This window comes from Buteo buteo, chromosome 2 (assembly GCF_964188355.1).
Source record: "Buteo buteo chromosome 2, bButBut1.hap1.1, whole genome shotgun sequence".
In the NCBI taxonomy this organism is placed as follows: Eukaryota; Metazoa; Chordata; class Aves; order Accipitriformes; family Accipitridae; genus Buteo; species Buteo buteo.
In genome coordinates this window covers 20,446,246-20,473,448 of record NC_134172.1, presented here as the reverse complement: position 1 = coordinate 20,473,448, position 27,203 = coordinate 20,446,246, and the positions used below count along the sequence as shown (strand labels likewise).

The 27,203-nt window shown below is 35.1% G+C and overlaps 1 protein-coding gene across 1 annotated transcript in view; it reads left to right on the top strand.

Annotated features, from left to right (window-relative positions):
* The first annotated feature begins 995 nt into the window (after nt 1–995).
* ARMC3 (armadillo repeat containing 3) overlaps nt 996–27,203 on the top strand; it is a 51,729-nt gene continuing 25,521 nt past the window's right edge. The window contains exons 1-9 of the mRNA XM_075022464.1: nt 996–1,224; nt 9,463–9,580; nt 11,490–11,615; nt 13,391–13,459; nt 13,785–13,960; nt 15,286–15,480; nt 16,284–16,467; nt 21,690–21,842; nt 21,967–22,072. Coding sequence (XP_074878565.1) covers nt 1,177–1,224; nt 9,463–9,580; nt 11,490–11,615; nt 13,391–13,459; nt 13,785–13,960; nt 15,286–15,480; nt 16,284–16,467; nt 21,690–21,842; nt 21,967–22,072 — 1,175 coding nt within the window. The 5' untranslated portion in view covers nt 996–1,176. The remainder of the gene's footprint in view (nt 1,225–9,462; nt 9,581–11,489; nt 11,616–13,390; nt 13,460–13,784; nt 13,961–15,285; nt 15,481–16,283; nt 16,468–21,689; nt 21,843–21,966; nt 22,073–27,203) is intronic.

Here is a 27,203-nt window from a genome sequence, read left to right as displayed (position 1 = left end):
TTTTTTGGATGTATCTATCAACTGGTTTCACTACTGCTGTGTTACAATTTATTTACGAGGCCAGTAGAGGAACAATACTTAAAAAAATTCAGAGGATTCAGGAAGAGCACCAAATTTTTGTTGAACACAACAAACAATAGCCTTGACTTTTGTAACCAGCCAGGCTAAAGCTCATATTGCACTGGAAAATAATCTCTTATACCACAGGGAGGCTGTCAGGATAGTCCTGGCTCAGGGTGAATGTGTGGTTTCCCTTTGAGAACTAACTGAAGAGTTACTAAGGGGTACTAACAGTGTGCATTTCACTTTTACACAGTGTTAAAACAAACCTAAGTTTGGCATAACTTGGGTTATGTTCTATGCACAGCTAGTGGGTCCTGTTGCTCTTTACTTTTGCCTGTAGCTTAACTGGAAGGCTCTGCTGAAGTTTTGCAAGCCATGTGAAATTAGGTCCACATGAGGTATTACATCCATATGCTTCAGAAGCTACTATTAGATGCAGCTGAGAAGGTCTTCCTGGTTCACATGCACATGTGCTAATACAAAAAAAGCAGAAGACAGAAGCTGGACTTGGTGTAAATAGATGTAACTTTTTTAAATCAGTGAAATTTGTACTGTGCAGAACTGTTTCTTAATACCTGCAGACCTGATTTTTGTCTTCTGTGAAATACAAACAGAAAATTCAAATTGAATTTGAACCACATTTTCAAGGTAGAATTTATTTGTACGTTCTGCAGTTGTATAGCATGTTTACCAACCTGGAATATATAGACAAACATGAGGAAATACCCTAACAGGACCTTCAATGTCATATATGTTTTATAGATGCAGCTAAAACTAACTTACAGAAAAGCATGTCCTATGTATTTGTATCACATTACAACTTGATCCTGTGATGTCTCAGATCTTTCTTTTTAGTAATGTATTTTGTTGACAGATGTATTTTACCAAGGGTGTTCAAGTGTTTGACAGTTTGTTTCATTTATAAGGGACAACTTTCTGCATAGGAATTACTATGTCAAAGAAATGTTCAAACTGATTAGGTGAGTCAAATGAATGAGAAAGTCTGTCTTACAAGCTTTCCTAAATCACTGGTAAACTGGTTCCTAAAACACAGAAGGGAGTTTGTTTGTCTGCTTTTATTTTTTTATTTATTTTGTTGTTGTTGTTTTTAGAATGGGTAAAAAGGTAAAGAAGGAAGTAGAGCCTCCACCCAAGGATGTGGTAAGTTTATAAACTGTTATGTGCTATAAAATAAACATTACACAATTATAGGCCCAGCTCTACCATCCTTACATAGTTCCTTACTCTCCTAGCTTACCCACATTATTCTAAAAATGTCTTTTAAAGATGATTCAGTTTCTGCTTTTCTTGGACAGCATACAAACCAGAGTGACTGGGCATGTGTAGCTCTTTGTGGAGATTGTTGTCTTTGGCAGGCTTTGCAAATAGTAATGTATGAAACAATCCGGGCTTCGTTTTATTTGAAGAACAGTATTAGCTTTCCATTTGTAAAAATCAGAGCAGAAAGGAGAAGAGCTACCTGAAATCTGCCTGTCTTTTCAACTGTGGAGACATTCCCTTTCTTTAGGGGTGAAAGAGTTAGGAGCCTAGATGGATCTGCAGTTTTTTACTGAATACAAAATTTTACAGATATTTTGAATGACAGTACTATGTATTCTGGGTCTTTTGCAAAGATATACAGTCTTTAGCAGCAGTTCAGGTTTTTCTGGTATCATTGGAAGTACCACAGTGAAAAGTACAAGAACTGAAAGCAAATATGGAATCATGGTGCTAATATGACTTTTTTTCAAAAGGTGGAGATTAAGGGTCTGACACTAGCACACTGTTCAAGAGTTTCCATAAATTCACAAGGTACAAAGAGACCTCCAAAAAGATAGAGGTTCAAAATATAGGTATTTTTAAAGTTTAATTGGTTTATTCAGAAAGAAGTAGAGGAAATAAGACAGAAACACTGAATAGAGTATATTATAAATTCTGTGGCAGATAATTAAGTTAATGAAAATCAGGACGTCAGCAAGTCCCACAGAGGAGCATGAAACTAAATGCAAAGTTCAGTATACTGTTTTAAAAAAACAATGGGTTTGTCTGTAAAGAGTAATGGTACTGCAAGAGCTTTTTCCAAGGTCATAGAAAAGTTGATCAGCAAAAACTACATCACAATTTCAATATTAAATAAGCATAAATAATTTTGACTAAGACAGTAATATCCAATAGCCATGATGTCACTGAGGCATAGCAATTGATGTCAGGTTTTGCCCAACTGTTTTGTGGAAAAGATTAATATTACAAACATAATTCATAAGCTCCAATCAATAACAAATCCTTATGAAAGGAGACATGACATAAAACTTCAACATGAGAGGATAAATTGATCTAAAGCCATTTCTGTATGGAATAACCTAGAAAACTGGGAGGAGACACAAAGGTGTATGTGGATAGGACTAATTAAAACAGGTCTGAAGAATTAAAACTAAGTATCTTTGCAGTCTAAGAAAAAAAATTGAAAGGCTTGACAGTAGATTTAAGGCATACAGATGAGCTAACCCCTTCCAAAGTAATAAAAGTTGACTTTTTCAGTAAATATCTAGAAAGTCAGTAGAAGCAGCACCACAATTTCAAAATCCAAAAGACACCATTAGAGCTTCTGGAGAAAAGTATTGTACAGCCTACTAACTACTACAGTAAACTGTGAATAATGTTAGAAAAGGTATTCAACAATTGAAAAAATTAAACTTATGGAAAAGGTCAGTAAAACTATTAAAAAGGAATTGGAAAGAGTGAAGTCCAGATGGCATCTGCAGTTTTTGACTTAGTTTTTTACCCTTATTGTACTTCAGGCTAGCATATCTCTTCCAGCAGTCATATCAGGAGGAAAAAAAACCTGAATGTTGCATAGCAAAACAGTATTAAACATGAAAATAGATCATTCATTAGTTGTAACTATCAACCAAGAAAGTCTTCTAGCTATGAGAATTTTGTTAATAGTGATCCTGTAATATCAAATCTCAAAGCTTTAAATTTCACCTGGATATTTCAGATGGCAGGAAATGAGATGCAGACAAAATAAAAGATGTATTAGCTATTATCTTATGATTGATAATCTGCTTATGAAAATGTCAAGTCCAAGAAAGGAAGCCTTGAGATAATGTGAACAGGCATATAGAAGAGGGCCTTTGTGCATGTGGAATGCTCTGAGAATATATGGTACTGCAGATGACTGCTAATTTTTATAGATTTCTAAGAACAGGTGGGAAACACATCTCTTAGCCTAGCCACTGCTTATGTTTCAGAAAGTATTCCTTTCATAATTTGTCTTTTACTATTATCTGTCCTGAGAATTGGGCTTCTCTGGGAAAAATATTGCTTTGAGCCTCTATCACTATATGGATGACCTTAGACAGTAATTCAGGTAGATAAAATATGCTAGCTTTGACATAGATTGATAGGAACTTTTCCTATGATATCTTCATTAAGTTTGGTCTAGACAATATTACTATTTGGTCATCAGCTAGAGCACAGACATTAAAAGGGAAGCCTAAGATTACCACTAGAGAAAATAACTGAGGCATTATCACTGAGAGAAAGCTATAGATATCTGAATATTTTTGAAAATGGCTTCATTCACAACACTGATGTTAAAAAGGTTGAATATATGAAGCAGCACTGTCAACTCCTGAAATTCAGTCTCCACAGAAACACCTTCTTTTGAGCAATTAATGCCTAAATATTGATTTGACTTGACTTTAGTAAGGCTTTCAACACTGTCTCTCATAACATCCTCATAGACAAACTGACAAAGTACAGCAAGATAAATAGTGTGAATGAATTGAAAACTAGCTGAACTGCCAGGCTCAGAGGGTTGTGATCAGCAGCATGAGGTCCAGTGGGAGGTCAGGCACTAGTGTTGTGCCCCAGGGGTTGATCCCAAAGCCGGTACTGTTTAACCTCTTCATTAGTGACCTGAATGATGGGACAGAGTGCACCCTCAGCAAGTTGCAGAAGATACAAAATTGAGAGGAGTGATTGACAGACCAGATGGTTGTGTAGCCATTCAGAGGGACCTCAACAAACTAGAGAAATGGAAAAATGGGAATTTCATTAAGTTCAATAAAGGGAAATGCCAAGTCCTACATCTGAGGGGAGGAATAACTGGTACAGACTGGGTGATGACCTGCTGGAAAGTGGCTTTACAGGAAATGACCTGGTGATTCTGGTGGACATGCACCAGCGATGTGCACTTGGGGCAAAGAAAGCTAACAAAATCCTGGGGTGCATTAGACAGAGTGTTGCCAGCAACTTGAGAGAGGGGACTATTGTCTTCCACTCAGTGTTGGTGAGTGAGACCACACTTGGAGTGCTGTGTCCAGCTCTGGATTCCCCAGTACAAGAAAGACATGGACTTATGGGAATAAGTCTGCCAAAGGCTTGGAACATTTGTTGTATGAGGAGAGACTGAGAGTTGGGACTGGTCAGTCTTGAGAGAAGACTTGGAGGGGTCTTGTCAATGTGTATAAATAACTGATAGGAGGGACTGAAGAAGTCAGGCCAGGCTCTTCTCAGTGGTGCCCAGTGAAAGGATGAGAAGCAATGGGCACAAACTGAAACCCAGGAGGTTCCATTTAAACATAAGAAAAAAAAAATCCTCTTTTACTGTAAGAATGATGGAACATGGCACAGGTTGCCCAGAGAGGTTATGGAGTCTCTATCCTTGGAGATACTCACAATCAGACTATGCACTGGCCTTGAGCTCTAGCTGATCCTGCTCTGAACAGGGCAGTTGGAGCAGATCACCTCCACAGGTGCCTTCTAACAACAACTGTTTGTGATTTAGTGGAATATCTTGGGGTTTTATTGTTAGTATAGGAGATCAGACAATGACAGAACTGAAACAATTAGCATGACCAGGTATATATTAACTTTATTCTTCTAGGTAAAGGAAAAGGGGTTAGGAATATTGAAGATATCAGTAATCCTTCTAAAGACTCTATGAAAGGTGCAAGGATAAAGCAGGCCTGTAGTCAGTTAATTCAAATTTAAAGGATTTTTTTTTACAAAATGACAGCATGATTAAACAGTAGAATAATAGCAGATAAATACATCCTTTGAAAGGTGGGATTTGCATCTAAATGGGAAAGAAAACCAAACCCTTGCACTTACAAATTAGAAGTAAAAGCACAATGTCACAATGCACCAAAATATTTTGGGAGAGAATTAGCAAATAGATATAGATACAAAAACTAGCAATAAATCTTTTCCAAATTGACTAGAAGCAAGAAGCTTCTTAAAGGGACACTATCAGATGATAAAAGTCATAAAAGAAAAGCAAAATTACTTATTTTTGTGTCAAAGGCAAAGCTATGTAGCAAATCACTAAAACAAATGTGAAGAAATTGCCCAAATATGAATAAATAGTATTTGCCCAGGTCTTGTTCTAACTGAAAAATAACTAAAATCTGAAATTGTGGTACTGTTACATATGGTATTTAATGTGTACCCTTTGTACTAGAGGAATGGAGGGTAGAAAATTTCATTTTCAAAAAGAAATGGGTCAGTAATTACACAAAGTTTGTGTTCCATGCTGTGTGTGGAAGAAGAAAGAAACCCCCAAAACAAAACCAAAAAACCCAAGATACATGGATAAATATGATAGTAATGGGGGATAATCAATACTGCTTTTGTAGAGCAAAGTTTCATCTCTGAAATCTATTTGAATTCTTTAGAGGAGTCAGTGGGCAAGTGGATAATGGTGATCTGGTTGATACAGTTATTTAGCTTTTTCAAAAGTTTTTAGGCCACGCTCTTCACTCACATAAACACTAACAGGTAAAAAGAAATTTCTCTCTTGGCAATAATGTCTGGTTATAAAATAGAAAGCAAAAGTGAGAAATCAAATTACTGTTTAGGTTTCATAACAAAGAGAAGTTGCCAGTGGAATGTCATGGGGTTTTATTCTGCAGCCTGTGTCATCTAGTCCATCAGAATTAACGTGGATACTTTCATGAAAATGGCAGCCAGTTACTAAGTAGGCAAAAGTGAATAAATACAACATTTCAAATTCCAGAAATAAAAGGCAAAACACCATGTCACTAGCAAATGCATTATACATGCACATGTTGAATGCCATTTACAGTTCTGGTGTTTCCATCTCAAAAAAGGTACAGTTGAACTATAGAAAAATACTAAGAAAGACAAAAAGAATAGACAGAGTACCTTCTGTATTAGGAAAGATCAAAGAGAGTGGGTTTCTTCATCTCCAAAGGGAAATGGCTATGAAGGAGAATATCATAGAAACTTACAAAATTATGAATATACAGAGAAGGCAAATGGATGTCATTTATTTCGCTGTTTCTTATGATGAATGAATTGTGGAGGACAAATAAAGTTATCAGGTGGTAGTTTTAAAACAAAGAAAAGGCATAACTACTTATATGACTGTTAAACTGTGATACTTGTGTCTCAGAATATTAAGGATGCTAGCAGGCACCTGTGGAGGTGATCTGCTAAAATACAGATGGCTTCAAAAATTATTTATGAAATTAACTGGTGGAAAATTTTTCCTGGACTTTTTGAACACAGAGATAAAACTGCTAGTTCACCAGGTCTCTAGGTTGCAGAGTGCTGGAGTCTGGGAGGGAATATAAGCAAAGTTTAATAGTCTGCTTGCCCACACCTGTTACCGGCCTTTGTTGGAGGCAGGATGCTGGGCTAAATGGGTCTTTGGTCTGACTGGAAACATATTTTGGTTTATCTTCAATTTCAGCTGAGTTGATGGAAGCCAAAAAACCCCCCGAATAATCTGCAGTTTCTAATGACTTTGAATTATAGTTTTCTTTCTCATTTAACTTGCTTTTTTCTTAATACAAACTGAATGTTGGAAATGTTGTTGCTTATAAACCAGTTAAATTTCTGTGTTTAATTCAAGGTTGTCTGTAACTTCTGGCATGTTATTCTAGCATGTAATCTGTCCTGTATGTGCCATTAAGGGAAGATCTGCAATGAGGTAGGAAGAATTAGGAGCAAGCCTTGATTTTTAAAAAAAAAAAAAAAAAAAAAAAGGGCGGGGGGAACTCTAGCTATGCTGGAGTTATGATAAACAAAAGTCATAACCAGTTCTATGATAGTTTTGATGAACAATGTTACTTCCCAGCAAATTACTGACCTGCTCAGGCCTCTGACCTCTTAAACATACATTGATTTCAGTGACTCTTCTTACTGTGTTTTCAGCACAAAACTGCTTCTAATAAGAAAGTGCCTATTGAATATTTCAGACAGTAGTAGTGAATCTAATGTCTATACAAATGGGTAGAGGTCAGATCAATTTCACTCTGATCATGTGCCAACCTGTCATTAAATCCTAGGAATTATCATTGAATTGTAGTTTATACGATTACTTGTGAACAGGAAAGGCAACAAAAATGGAACAACATAATAGCGTCTTTGATATTAGATCAATGTAAATAAATAACTGAGATTTAAAAATCTTATTTCATATTTCATTTCTTATTAAACTTCATCTGAGATCGATCTTTGTGTTTACTTTTCTCTGGAGGACTAACAGCCTTTACTAAAAATTACAGTTTTATCCCATCACCAAGTATTTGGCCGGACTCAGGAGATATGTCTGTGCTTAAATCATAGCCCTTACCTCGAGGATCATATTCTATCCACGCAAGGACACAAATGTGCAGAAGTAGACAAGTATGAAAGTGGCTAAAGGGACTTTCAGTCATCTCTTAATTCTCCTATATGCCTCTCATATGGTAGAATGAATGAATGTTGCTGTGATAAGCTGAATTTTTTGCCTCCTTACAATCCAAACAGAAAATTCCTGTGAAGAATTCCATCATTTCAGGCCCATCACTAAGATGTAACTTGGACCACTGTGCCACTATTTGGTTTAATTCTTGTTGCTGAGTCATTATTAAGCAAAATGACTTATGGTACAGTAAGCTGGTAATATTTTCTTTAAAAAGGAGCTTTGTTCCATGACTTGTCGCATGCCTCCAGCTTGTCATAGCAAGCATGAAGTTGGACAGTGTCTTCAGGTTTTCAGACCTGCTTGAAGCTAGGGAGACCAGTTAAGCACATTACGCAGGCAACCTCTTAACTGTCAGTGAAACTTGGATCTTGATCTTGCAGACTGTTAAACTGTGTGATATGCCTTGTGGTAGATGATGAAATTAAAAACCTACCAAAAATATGAATGTAGAAGTCTGGGCACTCGTATCATATTTTGACTTATTTTTTAACAAGTTGGAGGAGGGAGAAGAAAAAAAGCCTTCTCTTTGTTCATTTTCCTTCTAGCACACTCATAAGTTTTTTGAAGATTTGCTCCAAATAATTTCCTTGCTTGAAAACTGACTTGTATGTATCTTCATGCCCTTATTGTTCAGCAGCATGTGCCTTTGATGTAGCTATTAGAGGGTTTTTAAATGAAGTAAAACAAATAACAGACATTTAAAAATATATTTGGTATAACTATGCATAATATTTTAAAATAATTTGTATTCCTATCTTAAATGATTAATCTGCTGTATTTTAAAGATAAATACATTCATACTGAGAGACTGCGTGACCCCAGTATCTAGTAGTTTCTGTGCATAACACAGGCCTAAAGTGTGAGGACGGAAGACAGTTTTTCCATATTAAAAAAATTACTTTAAATCCAAATAAGCTTAAAACTTTTTAATGGGTAGAATTTTCAGAAATCCTTGAGTCTTGTTAAAGAACAAAAGGCTTATTTAGAAGATGCCCTTGCTCAAGTGATGTTAGTTCTAAAGAGTCTATTAAGAGGGTGAAAACTGCCAGATTTGTTGGAAGATTTCTTTCTGTATGAGGTCAGAAATGGAAATGAACACTTTGTATAATTTCTAGCTGGATGAGCAGGGTTTATGTCATGGAAATACTTCAGCTAGTCAAGATCATGGTGAGCTAGTGAACTGAGTTGAGGAAGGCACAGGAATGGTCCTTTTATATTTTTTAAAGCAACCACAAAGTGTTAATGCCACAGAGTAAGGAAATCCTCTTCCTTGTACAACAGGTAAGTTCACAGGCTCTGTGCACAGCTGCTCAAAAGAAACTTCTTCTCATGTTTGGCTCCAAAGCCGCAGGAAGCTCTTATATGTGTAACAGAATTACATAGCTGTTGCCTTCAAGACTTCCTAGATGTACAGGAAAGTGTCAAGGTTTTCCTAAAACCTTCATACAGGATGAAATCATGATTCTATTTGGAAGTCAATTATTCTTTCTTATTTTTCAACGTCTCAAATTGTCATTAAAAAAATTTAATTTCTCCACATAAATAGCATTTCATGTTAATATTTCCAATTTAGTTTACATCTCAATCTAGGATTATTTTAATGAAATGTGGGGGTCTACTGCAGCACATGGGAAGGCTAAGTATAAATCAAACTATTCTTTCCTTTTTCTTGTTTGTAGTTTGATCCTTTATTAATTGAAAGCAAAACGGCAGCAACGGTTGTGCTAATGCTTAGCTCTCCTGAAGAGGAAGTTTTGGCAAAAGCATGTGATGCTCTATATAAATTTGCATCAAAAGGTTAGTTTTTTTGCAATGAGCTTTCCTTTGCGTTACTTAGATTTTGATAGTAGTTCACAATTGTTTCGTTTCCTAGCACTGAAATCTTCGTTTCATCTCAAAGGTCTTTGTCAAGGTTTTGGACATTTTCTGAAATATCTATCAAACCTGTGTTTGCAGTTATAAAAAAGTCCTGTGGTTTGCATGAAGGAAATTTTTATCATTTTGTTGTATATTCTCTGTTTAATAGAGCTTGGTTTAAATATAACCCAGATCTGTTTTGTTATGAGCAACAGACCTGCGTCTGGGAAAGAATTCTCTTTTTTATGTTACAGTTTGAAATTTCTGTACCAGTGTAGTTATTTCAAGGTTCAGTTTTCAATGAAAATTACTTTTTAGCCTGTTTCTGTTATTTTTGCATATAGCTCTTGTGTCAGTACTTCTGAGACAGATGATTTACTGGACATGGCTCAGCCTGCTTTATCAAGCTTATTTCTGTATGTGTTGGGACTCTAACAAGTCTCCAAGATTCCAAATTTTCTGAATGTCCCTGTATTACCTATAGCTAAGCATCACGTTCTGGGTACCCAGAAGACAACTGTATAACAAAGGCTCAAAATTATGCTGCACATAATTTCCCAAGTTGCCTCCTACTCATTCCATGCCAGCCACTCAAATTGGTATACACTGGTAGCATTCTTGGTATAATCTTTTTTAATTTTAATTTATGTTTTCTTAAAAAATTATGGTTTTATATGCTGATTGTTATACTGATGATGTCACACTGCTGAAGTTGTGAGAGAAGAGCTGAAGGCTTTGACAGTCAGCTAGGGAAAGATGTTTAGGTTCAGCTTAATATGGCAAGTTTGGCTGGGGGCATGCAACCAAATTTTGAGTATGTGAAGAGAGAATTTGGACTGTTGGGAGACAGCTATGAACCACACACCATAAACTCTTGTAGGCTCCTTCTCTGCTGTCCACAGTAAAATATGGCACACTGCAAAAGAACAGATATTTAATTTTTCCTGTTTCTACTAAATGAATAATCCTTTATATCGTTATTGTAGATATTCCTACAATCTTCCAGAAGACTAGACTGTAACTTTGCAGTGTGGCACAAGGAGTTATTTTCACTTTGCAGTTAATTTATTTATTGAATGTTACTAGTAAATTGTCACATCCCTCAGTAAAAAGAGTTCTTGTATTTTAATTGTGTTTTGGCCTAAAAATGAGCATAGTTCTCCAGTTTCTTCTTACATTGCTCACTTGTAGCCAGAAAGGACAGGCATGGTTCGTTAGAAAATGAATTATAAAGCTCTTGTGGGAACTGAGAATAGGAGTAGGTTTTGGATTTTGTTGCTTGGGGTTTGGGTTTTTTTGAGCGAGCAGGAACAGAAGGCTGTAATCATACAAAACGCTTCTGTTCTTTGCATGGCCAGAGCCTATTCAGCTACAAAGTGCTCCATTCTCAAGTGGTAGAAATCTCAGGTGGGATTTAATGATCCAAATCCTGGTAGCTGCTTTGGTTGAGGGGTAGTACAGATCCACAGAATGAATTAACTGTTATTTTGAGGAAAATAAATTTGGGAGGCAAGAAAAGAAGAAAACAAAATGAGGTTCTTAATTATATCATTCACCTGTACTTTGCTAAATAGAAAGCTGTCCTTTGTACTACCACTGCTGTCTCCAACAAAGCCAGAAGCATCCTTTGCTTGACAAATGTGAATTAATCCTAGGTACTATTAATCCTTGATACTATCTGACATGTGTTTATTTGGGGTAAAGATTAGATGATCTCCCAAGGTCCTGTCCAGGTCTTTGTTCTTTGATTCTACAGTCCAATAAAAGACTGGTAGCTGTTTTACTTTGTTAGATTACAACTGTGAGCTTGTTGCATTTTTATGGAACTTCTAACCTAAATACTCTTCAGGTGATGAAAACAAAATGACACTTCTTGGTCTTGGAGCAGTGGAACATCTGTATAAACTCATCTCACATGAAGATCCAATTGTACGCAGAAATGCCATCATGGTATTTGGCATCATGGCTTCTAATCGTAAGAGTTTCTATTTTTTAATATTTTTCAATACGTATGAGTGTGGTCATCAAAGCAATAGGTGGCCCATGTGAAAAAATCCTGTGTTAACGGCCCAGAATAAAGGAACAAATTCAGCTAGAGTGAACTCCACTGATTTTGAAAAAGAATTACAAGTTAATTTTCCTCCAACCCTTTTTTTTTTTTTTTGATGGGGCCAAATTGAAACAGTTTAATACTGGAATTATGTCTATCAGGGAGAACCTGACTACACAAGATGCCTGCCGATGTGGACATGACACACTCATCTCTTTTACAAAAGTTGGAAGAGAAGGATAAAGTAGTGTTTATCATCTACAGAAAATGCTATGTTTAAATATCAGTTGTTACTTGAGGCATTAGGGTAACTACAGTGATAAGGGAGAAAATGTGCTAAATTTAAAGTAGCTAACTCAAGTACTGATGGCAAAAAAAGCCCTGAACTATGAAGCATTGGCATGCATATTTACCCAGCTTCTTTGGCAAATCAGTGCTGCTGTAAATGTTTTGTTATCTGTATCTGAGCTAGTGAAATTCAAGTAGTCTTGAATCTCCCTCAGAGACACTGCATTCATAGCAAGGTAATGTATCTACTGTAGCCATACCATTATTAAATGATTTAACCACAGTATATGCAGATTTTCTTGTACCTTTTTATAAGGTGAGAATGGATGTATTAACATCCATGCTGGGTGGCTGAGTAGTCCCAAATGGTCAAGCTGCAGTGAGTTGTAGGTAGACATACCTGAAGATGAAAGATTAAGTGGTGTAAGGTGGAGTTTCAGTGGCTGTTATTTTTACATTGCTTTATAAACCTACAGCTAATTAATATAATTAATCAGGTCTTATTTTGGTACATGTTATACACAGTTGTCTTCCACGGTGGTATCCTAACCACTGTTTAACTCTTTTCATCAACTGCTACCTGCTTTTCATGTTGCACTGGACCTTACACTCTTTACCTTACTTTCAATTCGACACTAGCATATAGTTACTCCCTTCAGGCCTTGGCTTCCAACACTGCTGCACATACATGGAATTGAATGACTGAACATCTTCCATTCATATTCACATCTTAATTGTTTTTTGCTTTAAAACTAAATTCAACTCATACCTTTTTTCTTACATTTCAACACTGTAATGTGTTGATAGTAACAACACAGCCCTGTAAGATCACATGAAGTCTGTCCCAAAAAATGTTTTTTGGTTATTCTATCCAGTGGTTGTGGTTTTGCTAGTTTGCCACTGACAACAATAAAAATGCGTTCTGAAAGTATTTACTGTGATTTTAAAAAGACCTATATAATTCATATTTTTAGTGTGGGCTGTGCTAGCATGAAATTAGAAAGTGATGGCTTGAAAATTAAATAGTGGAAGGATTGCTTTTAGTTTGATAATTTTAACCACAAATAATTTTAACTACTGGGGTATGACTTCTTTGACAACTAGAACTGTGCAATATTTAATCGGAACCTGCTAGATGCAAGTATTTTGAATAAAGTTTCAATGAAGTATTGAGGAACTTCATATATATCAAATGTCAAAGAATATCACCTGGTACTTGAAAATCTCCTCTATGTTTTCTTGGCCCATTATGATCTTGGTATAACTTCGGTTGTGTGTCATTCCCAGTCAAATCTTTTTATTACTTAGGGAGTAACCATAAGTACATTTCCCTTGGAGCAGAATCTGTTTCTTTACTCAGCCACCAAGACTGACAAACAAAAGACTTCATATTTGTATTTATTTCATTGTAGATGATGTCAAGAAGTTACTGAGGGAACTGGATGTCACAAATTCACTTATATCACAGCTGGCACTGGAAGGTAGCTTGCAGTATTCATTCCTTGTGCAAAAGTACACTCAGAAATAATTTATGATTGCCATTTGATAAGTCAATTTAATAAAATCTTCCTTGTAATTTATGATTTGTCATACTACATGTTAAATAGGTGATTGCTTTTATAGGAGTTGCTCTGTTACTCACTGAGTAGTGTTATGTTGTACAGAAGGAGCTGCATGTTTATGGAGATATTGGGAGATGTCAGCTATTGTTTATTGACTTCAAATAATATTTTAAACCACTGGATTAGTGAACATATACTATGCTGAATAAAACTTAATCAAAATATTTCTTTTTTTTCCTCATAGAAGATGTAGTTATCCATGAATTTGCTACTCTCTGTCTAGCACATATGGCTGTCGAATATACTACGAAAGTACAAATATTTGAGCAAGGTGGATTAGAACCACTTATCAGACTGCTAAGTAGCCCTGATCCTGATGTTAAGAAGAATTCAGTTGAATGTATATACCTCCTGGTGCAGGTAAAGTTTTTTGTTGTTTTAAATTACAGAGGAAGATAAGCACTTCCCCCCAACCGCTGCCATCCTCTGTGGGGTTAATAATTTTAAAATATTTGATTCCTTTACTCCCCAGTGTTCATAAGTGTATTTGAAAACATTACACCCAAGTCCTTGATTGTTACATTAGTTACGAATATAGCTGATTTGACTCTAATTCTGTTGAACTTAATGCAATTATGAATACTGTACAGCAATGTAAGAGAGATCAGAATCAGATTCAGAATTTTTTAATTAAATATGAATTTGTTTTCTTAGTTGGAAAACAAGAAACTCTCTGTAATGAGAGTTATAACTTGTCTATCCAAAACATTGGAATAATCCTGTAAATTAAAGAACTAGCAATTGCATTGTGCCTTGTTTTGGCCAGAAAGTCCATAGTCACAATTTTGAACATCTTTTTAATGATAGGTAGGTGAATGCTGTCGACAGCTACTTTCCATACTGGGAGGAATAGATTTGTTATTGGCTACTTTCACACTCAGTACTAATGTCATCCATATGCTGCTTAGCAAAAGAATGGTGCATTTGTATGGCAGTTCTCTTCCATGGCTTAAGCGAATCAATTCAGTAATGAATTCAGTTTATAACTCTATCTCTTTTGGGGCATCAGAGCATGTCTATTCAGAATCACATTTTACTCTTTCTCCTTTTTTACTATCTCGCTGTCTTTGTTGCAGGGTATATCTGGATAACTGCACCTGGTGCTTGCTTATATTGATAAGGATAATTGCATGCTGCACATGTGCAATAAGCTATTTAAAAGCAAATTGTAATTTATTTATTTTTTTCTATTTTAATATAATCTACTACTGTCTTATTAAGCTGCATATACACTGTTTAAAGTTGAAATTTTGAATTGTCATTTTATAATTACTAAAACAAAAGAAGATATAACCAGGCAACCACAGTAGAGTGCAAAAACTATTTCCCCCCACTGAGGAAAATAAAAATGTTGAAACTAAATTTAAAAAACTTTCTCAAAGAAACATGTATGTTGAGACAAACATGGCAAAAAACAAGAGTAAATAGGCTTCCTTAGGACTAGATTCTGTAGTGTGTACTTCAGTCATGCAAAAAACCTGGAATTTAAGGTTGGTGGGTCTTGATTATATTAAGTTTGATTCTTAGCTGAAAAGAAAGAAATCTTCAGAACTGGAAGCTCTGGAATATTGATTCATTTTTGCATGTTTGAAATCAGTTTTTTGGTGTTCTTTCCATAAAATCAGGAATTGATGTACTGTTATATTCTCTATCACTAACATTCTTTGTTGGATATTTTGCTGCAGGATTTTCAAAGCCGTGCTGCAGTTCGTGCACTGAATGTAATTCCACCCTTGCTGGAACTACTGAAATCTGAATACCCAGTTATTCAGTTGTTAGCCCTTAAAACCTTAGAAGTAATTAGCAAAGACAGAGAAACCAGGATAATACTGGGAGAAAATAAAGGATTAGATTGTCTTCTGAAGATACTGGAAGTCAATGTACAGTTTACTTGCCTTAAAAATTTTTTGTTCTTGCTGCTAATGTTTGTATAACTAATCGGAAATATTGTTCATGTTATGGAAGAGGGATAAAAGAAGAAAGAGCTCCTTTCTTGGAGCTAACGATGATAGAAATAGAATAAGCTAGGATACCTAGCTTACTAAGAAAGGGAGCAAAGGGATTCACCAAAATGTTTGTATTTGTTTTATTGCTTTATTGCTATTAGTAATACTGTTTTACATTTACTGTCCATTTCTCAAACTGTTGTAAGTATCAGAAAAATTCACTATATAGCTTTTTATATGATGTTTTCTCAAAATTTTTTATTATATGCTGAACTGTGGTGCTGGTTCCTAGTTTGAACACTGATCCTTTTTTCTGAATTTATTTTTATATCAATGGCCTTAAGTATAATTTCCTACCTTGGAAATGTCATTGTTTATGTTATTGTGAGACTCATTTTACTGCTTCTTGAGTTCAGATGTCACCATGAGAAATATAATGCATAGAGAAATTTGTGAAGTTTTTGAAACTTTAAGATGACCGGTCCTTTCTGAATACCTGCCTAACCCACTTTGATATAATGAGAAACTTCTAGGGTTTTTACTGGTTTGATAAATTTTGTTGCACCCTAAGGCACATCAAAGAAATTATACAAAAAATATGAGTATGAAAAGATGTACTTTGCAGTATGAATAAACTGTCCAAAAGAAAGTTATGACAATTATCCTACAAAGTTAAAAGCCAAAGATACTTTAATCCTGATCTGAAGGTTATTTGTTTGGGGTTTTTTCTTTATTAGGAATTCAGCGATCTACATGTGGAAGCTCTTGCAGTGTTGGGAAATTGTCTTGAAGATGTGTGTACTCTGCAACTGATTCAGCAGACAGGAGGCCTTAAAAAGCTACTTTCACTTGTAGGAGTCTCTACTGTTCCCGATATTCAGAAGAATGCAGCAAAGGCAATTACCAAAGCAGCTTATGACTGTATGTGACTTTTTAAAAATCCATGGACATGAATCTGTTTATGAAGTAAATTTTCATCCAGAATGAGGCTTTTATCTGGTTGAGGGTAGTACTTGTGCTGAGGAAAACACTGGCAAGAATGAATTACAGTGATGAATCTTGCCAATCAGAGCAGCAATTGGATGCTAAGCTACATATATACATATATATATATACACACACACATATATATAAGAAAATGTTAAGATTTTGCCTTAATTTATTTTTAAATGTAATATATTATTGCAAAATGCTGTCCTCAAAAAGCAAAAAGGAGCTCTGAAAATATGATTTTTATCTTTTGTTTAGTGATAGCAGGTAACTGCCATCTTAAGCCACCTTTGCTGGCACTATTTCTCATTGCTCTCAGTTAAGACTTAATTGCAAGCTTACTTCCTTTTCCATACAACTGCTCATCTAAATGTCAGGCAATTTCAAATACAAATTCCTTTAACAGGGACATGAAAAAAAGCCTTTCAGATGGCTTGCAGATTAATATTCCCGGTGGAGTTAAATAATTTCTTTGTCATCTTTTTATAATTATTCATCCTATAGTTCTTTTTTATACACTTTCCTTTAATTCACCAAGGAATTCTGAATTAGGTGAACATGCTCATCATTTTTGCCCACAAGGACACCCTTTAAATAAGTCTACATTTGAAATTCCTTCTATACATTGGCTTCCGAGTTGCAGCATATGCCTAGTAGTGCTATGTAACAAAATGCAATGTAAGAAATAACGTACTTCTGTCTATAGAAGATTTTAATTCTGTCAAGGGATTTTGATAACGGTAACTATGACAGTAGAGCTTAAATATTTCATTCATATTTCTATCATCTTGTAGTTGAATCATGGCTTTAATTTATGTGTATTTTTACAAATATGTTATCTAATTTAATACATGGCTAAAATAATCTCTCCTTTCTACAGTATTTCTGACCTCCTTTCTTCTCTCCCCATCCTATCTTTCCAATTCTTTTCTCACCTTCCTTAGTTTGATGTTCTGAATATTTGTAATTATTTGGATTGCAAATGATACATGAAAAGAGTGAAATCTACTTTTCCTAGTATTCTGTGGGTTTCTGTATGCTTTTATCATTATCTACTGGAAGCTTTGCAAGTCAGTGAAAATTATTTTCATTAATGTTTAGGTATCATAAAGATAGGAAGGAACCTTCTTATGCCAGTATTTTCTTTGTGTATTTTCCTGTATTGTTATTTTATTATGCTACTTAGGACTGTCAGTGTCATTTTTATAGTCCTGTGACAGGCTTGTAAGTAGTATGCTAAGCAGATTTATATTTGCTCCTACTACTTTCTACTGCATCTTACTCCTTTTTCATATTTATTTTCAAATAAGCATAGCCTTCTTTTCCTCTTTCACACCTTTTTCAGTTTTTGTGGCCTAATATTTTAGCAGCTGTTAGTAGAAGCATGTCTGAACACAACATTTTTAAAGCACGGTGGCAAGAACTACACATAATGTATTACAGTACTGCCTATGATCTTATATCATGGGATGTTACCGTCAGTGAAGATGCATCTTCTTGTCATACTTCTTTACAAATGGAGTCAATGTGGTTTCATTATAAAGCTTTGCTCTCTTCTTCAGCTTATGACAGTTGGTATGGATGCAGCAAGCTGGGAGAATAGATCAAAAGAAGATTTAAAATATTTGCTTCCAAGCTGTAGAATTTTGGTGACAACCAGTTAGACAAAGGGCAACATGTTGTACTGGTGCAGTGGAAAACACAGTCCAGTAAACCTGCTGCTCAACATGGCCCCAGAAGTATTGAATTTATTTCAGATACATAGAGCTACTGGTCTAAATTCAGCCTTCCAGCAAAAAGAAAAGCGGTTTTGGGGCCATTATAAGAATACTTCAAGTGCAAAAAGAAAACAGAAATATTTGCAGTTCTTGTTTGTTTGTTTGGGTTCTGGTTGTAAACACACAAAACAGCCTACCCAAACTGCAACACTAATGTGTACTACTATACTAATACTTGCCTTGATGTAAATACAATATAATACAACACAGCTCCAAGTTCTTTTATGACTTCTTCATTAAATTTGCAACAGCCATACAGTAGCTCACATTCTTCAGGTTTGATAATTGTGGTTGCAATTTGCCAACATTTCCTGCATAGTTGAGAAAAAAATTACTGCTTTTCATTGAAATGAAAAACTTACTTCTGCTATGACAGAACATGTGTCTATCTGTTTTTTTTTAATCCTGGCAGCTGAGTATACAGCAGTGTCTTGTTTTGAAATTATTATTGTTGACAGATGGAATTTAGTTTTGGTTTTTTCCAGATAGATGTGATCATAGTAAACAGTTTTGGTTTAAGTCCCTTTCAGCCCTTTGGAAAGGGACTTCTGTAACTTTTTGTTGTTGTTCTTACAAGACAGATGTATCCCTTACAAGCTATTCTCAATATCAGAATAAATTACATGGTAAAAACTCTATATTCAATTTTACATAGCATCTTTAGGATGCTGCTCTGTTTAAGTAAATTAATATTGATCGTATTTCTATACATAATCATTATCCGTTTGCCCCTGAAAATTTGTTTTGTTCTGTATCATAATTTTGAATTTAATATATTAATTTATCAATGGTTTTATTTTGTATGCTCAGAATTACAGTGGTGAATTTTACTGTGATTCCCTCCTTGCCCAGCAAATAATGCAGTCATTTCAGAATGCAAAATATAATTTAATGCTATAAATTATTGAATATCTGTGAGTGGATTATCTGGACTGTTGATTAAGGAGGGTCTGACTTTCCCCTGACAATGCCAGACACACCAGCAACAACAAAATGCTATGGAGTGTGTATGGAGAAAGTGATGGTCATGCTCACTCAAGTTTGGCCTCACTCTACCAAACATCTGGTTTAAAGCTCTTCCTGTTCTTTACATGTATCTAAATGCAAATCCTTTCAAAAGGGAGCATACTAAACATGCTCTGCAGCCTGATTAACATATGCTTTTTCATAACACAGGTTTTTATTTATCTGGGGGTTTATTTATCTCAACTCAAGATCAGTGAGAGGTCAGGATAGTAGTTAACATTAATTTTTTTTTCATTTGAAATTGGTATAAATAATTCCATAAGGTGATGACAGTAAGCTGAACAGGTAATCAGGAGAACTCTGATCATGATTTTAGGATAAGAAGGGGAAATAGGAAACTATATTGAAAAGGTTGGCTCATGATGGGGTCAATGCATGAAAAACTGGACAGAAGTGTTAGTACTCCAAACTCTTTTAGTTGGGTGTGCCTGAGTATTTTACTTCATGTTAAATCAATGTATTCAAATTACTTGGGGGTCAAGAAATTCATCACTATAAATATGATGTTGGCACTGACATGAGAAGTGCTTAAGTACAAAGGATGCTTTTCAATTGTGCATTCTTTCTTTTCTATAGTAAAGGAAACAACTCATACAAACAGAGAGAGGATCAGCAGAAAATACTCATCCTTTAAATAGAATTGGCACCTGAATCTTAAAATATTAATAATTTTCATCTGTCTAGCTAGCTAAATATAGGTGCATACTCTTTACTGTAAATTCAAATCCGAAATCTGTTTTTCCACATTATTGGAAAATTCTTTATTCCATTTAAAATATTTTAGATCACTATTTTCACTCATTCAAATTAATTATTCATATTATTATTATTATTTCATAGAGACATAAATTATCTTTAGAATGAAATGCTTACCCATCATCACAACTGCCTTTAAAAGCAAGAATAATTTTTAAGAAAATCTGTATAGTAGTAAGTAACTTGTGTACAAGAACCAAATTACTGAGGCATGAAGAACCTCTAAAGATCATTATTAGGGATTATGGACTACTTTGGCAAGCAACAGGCCAGCGGCATACTTGATTACTTGTCAAAACAGTCTGTAATCCCAATTAAGGCCTCGAGAGCTGACTGATATGCATCAAGGTTGTGGCCAAGGTTCTGCTGATGCTTAAAATCCTCTCTGTCTTATTTGTTGCATCTTTTGCTTTGTGATTTCTATTGTGTATCTCTGATGAGTCTTAAAATTTTTAAAATTGAGCTAGAGAGGAGAAAACGGCATACATTCTCATGTACATGCATTGCATCATTTCTGCTGTAACTATATTTTCAATCAAACTTTATTTTCATTGGCTTTGTGGTCTTCTAGTTGGTTACTTTTATTCACTACAGGTTCAGTTTTATTTAAAAGAATACTTACTTTTCTTTCCTTTTTAAACTTTTTCTTTGTAAGACAACAGTCCAAATAAGGGAATGATCCCTCAAAGCATTAGTAAGCACTGGTAAAATTTTCAAATGTGTCGAAGTCCTACTGACTTCTCAGTTCCTGAATTTCTTTGATACATTAGACAATTTTATCATGTAGATATAACTTCAAGCATGTAATTAATCTGCTTTAAGGTATGCATATGGTTAAATGTTTATTGACCCTCATAACTGTAGAACTTCCATGCTGTCCAGTGCCTTTCTAGCTGAGCAAGTTTCACTCTGGGCTCTTTGTAACAAACACCTGCACTTCTGATCTCATCCATTTTAGGGCAGGTGAGTTTATTAGTCTAATTGTCAGACGTCTGTAGATACTTTGTAGACACTGTATGTTGTTACTTGCATAGAGGAAGGGAACATCTGTGTCCTTCCCTAGCTGCTGCCGATTGTTGCAGTGTAGGTCAACAGTGAACCCTGTGTCACCAGGCTAAAATACAAAATTGAAATTCTCTGCAAAGTGTGCATTAATGAAGAACTGCAAGCTGTGCAGAATTTAAAATTCTTTTTTTGGCTATTGTACTATGTTAACTGGTACCCCACCAAGTTCAATTGTACATTATAGTAGTATGTTCTTCAGTGTTATGCATTTGGACTTTGTTAGCATAAACCGAAGTTAAGCATGATCCTGAGTAAGTATGATCTGTTGAATTGGAAAAGCTGTTTTCATCAAGCCTGTACGCATTCTGCAGATTTAGAGTTCACTGAAGTCTAATGGGGTTTGGATCAGGTCCTTTGTGCACGTTTCTTAATTGCTGGTGCCTCTGTTACCAAAATATTTCCATTTCCATGGTATCAAAAGCAAGTGTTGTGTTATGTTGGAAACAACTATATGAAATTAAATTCATGTCCTTTCACTGATTTGGAAAATTAATGCAGATTAATGCTATTATTCTTTTTCATTTAAAGCTGAAAATAGAAAAATCTTAAATGAGGAAGAGGTTGAGAAGTGTCTTGTAAACCTTCTGGAAATTGATAATGATGGAGTTAAAATTGCTGCTGCCCAAGCAATTTCTGCCATGTGTGAAAATTTAGCTAGCAAACGTGCATTTAGACTCCAGGGTAAGTAAGGTGGGAAGGGATGAACTGAGAATATGTGCCTTTCCTTTTATAAGGAGCATATTATAATTTTGCAGACTACCATGGTTTATTTAACAGTTCATGTATACAATTATTTCTTTCAAAGGGATTCCCCAGCTAGTACAGTTGCTAAGCAGTGACAATGAAGAGGTAAAAGAAGCTGCAGTGACAGCATTAGCTAATTTGACAGCAGCCAGTCCTAGTAATGCAAGGTGAGTCTGCAATAATTAAATTATTATTTAGAGCACTGATCTGAACACAAGTGATAATATTTTGACTTTTAAAGAATGCCCCATCTTGTCCTTATCCTACAAGGCAGGTCTGTTTGAATTTGACTGTAAGGCACTTTTTGGTGCTTATGAGTCATCTGGAATAGGCTGGTTCTCATCGGTGTTACAGGAGTTATGCTATCTCTACTAACGTTTGCTTTATCAAGTAAAGGTATGAAGCAGATGTAATGAAAGCAGAGCTATAAATCATGTTTTGAAGGGAACATATGAGGAAAATATGCCTTGTAAACTAAGACACTCAATGTGGGCTATTTTTTGAGATTTCAAAATCAGTAAGGTATCCTTCAAAATTTGATGGTTTGTGCAACATTTTTGGCTTATTTAAGCTCAGTCGTTGAGGGAGATAGCACTCAGATATTCTGAATATTGGTGTTGTCTTTCTTATTTTATTGTTTCCCAAGTACTAGAGAATGCTTGTAGTGCATTCTCTAAAAGAAAAGTAGTATAACTTCAGTATCCAAAATAACTAACAAAGGATGGTTAGCTGACTGTAAGTTCCAAAATAATTGTATCAACTAAATTCTGCTGTCAGTTGCAGAGTTCTGTTATCCCAACTCTATTAAAAGTTCTGTTCAGGGAAAAGAAACAGAGCAGTCTGACGTATATGAGCAATCACATGTAGCTAACAAACCATAAAATAAAATTCCTTAAAAGTTTCCTGGAATATACTTAAGGAAGTTGTAATCCATTCACAGGCATTCTTTGAAGTGAAAAAGTAAAATAACTCACCAAATAAATTATTTGTTTCAATTTATTGATTCAGCCCTAATAGTCACCAGTATTCACTTAATGTTACCAGATGGAGCCATAATTTGACATAAGAGAATAATATTCTGTTCTCAGATTCACATAGTAGATGGTTTTGTCTGATATTCTGCTCTCCTCATGTGCACGACTCTTCAGTTGGTGTCAGTGGGAGTCATACACACATAAAAAGAGCACAGTACTGGAGTCTAGGGGTCAAACTTCCAGCTCCGCTACAGCTGTTTTTCATAGCACAGCCCTTTGAGGTTTCACATTGTGAAAAGGGAATCTCTGGAGAGTTTGGAGTTGGTATAGCAGCTTATGCCAACTCATTCAGTTTCTTTTGCCAAGGAGATAGTCAGGACATTGTTTAGCTCAACTGCTAAAACAATTCTCTGAGACCTCAGGCAGGGAAATAGCTGTCTCTGTTCCTCTGCATTATAATGGAGTCCATATTTGTTTCTTGCTGGGCAGAGTAAGGAAATTGTAAAGGTGACTTACATATACTTCTCTCTCTTTGCAAACCAGCTCCAAGCACAATATGGAAGCACCAAATAATCTAATCACAGGTCTTCTGTGAAAATCAGGAAGCAATAATTTACATTAAATATGTATATTGGATGAATGCCATGTGACTATATAATTACTTCAAAGCTTCATTTCTAAATCAAAACCATTAATAAGTCATAGAAGGGTCCAAGTGTGACTAGGATCTATAAATGAATATACAGAGTTGAACCCTCAGCTGATACAAATTGGTATAGTTCCAGCTCACTGACTGAGTATCTGGCCCATATTTATTTTACATTCACATAATAAGAAAAAAAATAGTTTGGAGAAAATGCATTCCAGATTGAGTTACCATAATCATATTTCATTCTGGACTATTTTGTGTGCGTGTGTCTTGTAAACCAGTGAAAATAAGTGTATATATAATGAAGATGCTGATATACTTTTATAATAATGTGACTTTGCCATGTAATTATGTTGACAATATTCTGGTCCCAAATGAGACTAATGAGACTAGTGCCCTTTTATTGGTTATATATTAGATTCTTGTTATAAAACCTCCAAGAATATTAAATCATAAAGCTAGTAGTAGCAGGTACACTTTATGTGGCAAGAACAAAATGGCTGCAGTAAAGGGGAAGACTATTTACTATAAATGTTTCCACGTTTTACTGGCCAGCCAAAAATTCAATCTTGTTGAACGCATATACATGTGTTCTGCCATATTTCATTTCATGAGCATTTTTGCATGTATGATATTCATTGAAGGATGTGTACCTTGCCCTTTCATTTTGTACAGTATATATTACAGAATGTAAACAGAGTACAAGACACTGCTATTTTTGCTGGAGATTTGTTGTTGTTCTTAGAAATATTTGGTCAAGAAGTGTTGCCTACTTTTCATATAATATGGAAAAAAATACAAGTTAGAACAAATTGTGTAATTAAGGCTCCTACAATAGCTAGCTTATAAGGATAAAGTCTTCCATTGATTAATAACACAAGGACAGCATAGGCAATGGGCAATACTACCCCCCACTAATGTATATTAACCTTGACCTTTAGGTGCTTCCCCACAGCAATGAAAGGCTAGTTCTATACCCCTACCCAATCAATCCTTTGTTTCTCAACTGAGACAGCTAATAAAGGTGTCAAATATGGTGGTGGTTTTGTAATTAGAACACCTGTTCACGATGAACGGGACAGAGACCAGGTTGTCATTTCACAAAAGTCCCCAAGCAACCACGGTTTGGCAAAAATAAATAAATGAATGAATGACTCTGGCCCCCATAGTATTTTAACCAAAAGTCTAGAGCAGAAGGGAACATGAGTCCCATACAAATGGTGTGAGTTTTCAGGTTTATTGGGAAACATGGATTTTCAGTATGATCTCTATCAGAACACATAAAAATTACTATTAAAAACTTCTAAAATATTTCAGCATTTAAGTTTTTGCTGCAGAGCTGATGTGTCATGCTTTAGTAGCACATAGAAAAAAGTACGGTGGTCAAATGCCTCATTAGTTTACAGACTGACGCCCCCAGATGATGCTTTTATCAGAATTTTATTACAAAGTAATGACATAATTTTAATGCTGCTGCATATTGATGATAAATTCTTTGTAAACTTGTTAATAATTAGGCTAAATAAAAATAAAATTGCAAAGTATACTGCAATTTAAAATCCCATGTACTTATTCTAACATATGATAAAAAAATTATTTTATTATGTTACTGTGTGTATAGCTCCAAGGCCATCCTTGATATATGTGTCAGAATTTGTGTCTGTGGTCTGCTTCTGGGAAGAAGAGAATTATGTTCAGCTGGGTATTTGCATCCACTTCATATTTTTTAATCTGGAACACTAACTTGCTTTATTGAAAACTGTATACAGTTATTTGGACAGCAGAATGCCATTTTAAAGAATCTATGAAATCTGTCCATTTTTGATGTGTCCAAGCATCAGGAAATGTAGGCAGAGTCACTTCAACAATGTACATTAGGCACAAATTGAAAAATTACACACAACAAAGAAACAGCAGTGCCATCTATTGGACAGAAAACTAAATTATTTTGTGCTATAAAACTAACTATAGAACAAACGTTTTACTTCAGCCACTGCCTGTTTTTTCCTATTTAAAGTATAATCAATTATTTTCGCTTTTCATGTATTTAGGATAAGCTAATTGTGTTAGATATAAATATTATATTAGTTAGAAGTAACAACATAGAAATAAGAACTCAAGTGTATCAGTTAGTCAGACATTAATTTGACCACCTCTTTTCTTCAGTATTGTCATAGCACAAATGCCATTTCTAATAGCTGTCTCCATAAATCTGGCAATGTCTGAATACTGGCCACCTAATGGAGTTACCACTAAAGAAAAACATATGCTCTGAAATTTAGAGCTTTGTACTGGACACAAAAACTAATTAACAGCCTCAATAATATTTGTCTTAAATTGTTTATTTTAAGTGCAAAATTTATAGCATTCAGTTAGAGTTCAGTCTGGAGGAAGAAGGAATGGGATGGGTTTTGTTCAGCTGTACTAAGGGCTGCAGGAAATTGTGGTACATGACAGACTTATGATCTGGTAGAATATTTCTCCTGGGGTTTATAATTAGTGTCATGTTACATATTTCTAAGTATTATGTCTGGATTCAAGATAGTAAAGTATCATCCCCAAAATTGCAAAGTCAGCAAGCTTGATGTTATTTAATTTTCTAATTCTTTGATTCTTCACAGGAATCAGTGGACCTATTTATATTAGCAAAATTATGTCCATATAGGCAGTTACAGGCATTCACAGCGTCTGAATATATGCTTTCTCAGATGTTTCAAGATTTCCAAGAAGGAAGATAGTTTGGGAACTCGGGTTGTTCCCTTGACTTCAGTGGGTGTTGCATCTATTCCAAACTGAAATTCATATACTGATCTAATAAGCCAAAATACATCCTCAGTCTTTTCCATGTGGATAATGCTTACCTGTAGTGAGAGTCTCTCACCTTCTTAAACAGGGATTTTCAGTATCCACAACAGATTTTTATTGTTTTTAAGATGGGTATGGCTGTCAAGGAATAAATGTAAAGCAAGTCCAGTTTTCTTACATTTCAAATTTTGTTATTACCATCAGGAAGTAATGATTATCATTAGGTATTAATATCACTAGGTAGTAATCTTGGCTATTAGAAAATGGGAAATTTAATCGTAGCTTTTCTCTTTCAAGACTGTAGATGGAACCTAATTCACATAAATGGATCAATATTGAAGCATCAATTCATTTAATGGTACATTTGCATGAATATATGTGTTAATTAATGAGAACAGGAACAAAAATTTCTAGTACATGACAGCTACATTTAAGAACAGAAATAGGTCATAATCCATTGTATAGGTTTTCTCTTTTTTATGGCTTAACAGTTCTTTATAACATAAGTTTGTGTTTCTGAGGGAGAGAATCAACAATAGAATGCCACTAGCTGTATTGTGTAAAGGTAATATGTTTTAATACTGACCCCTAGTGACAGAATTGTATTACTGAGCTACTGTGCTGCAAGGTAAAGGGATTGGGGGGGGTTGTGTTTTGTGTTGTTGTTTTTTACATTAGCACCCATTCTGCTGCAACCCTATCCAAATCCAGTTAACTCATGTCGTGAACAGATTCCTGGTTTGACTTTCTCTTACTGTATATCCAAAGTGTGATGGGTGATTTCTAAAGAAAAGGGATAGCACAGTCATGACCCAAGAGCTCACAAGGTTTTCCTTACAAGTTACGTATTGACTTCCGCTGAAAACTGCA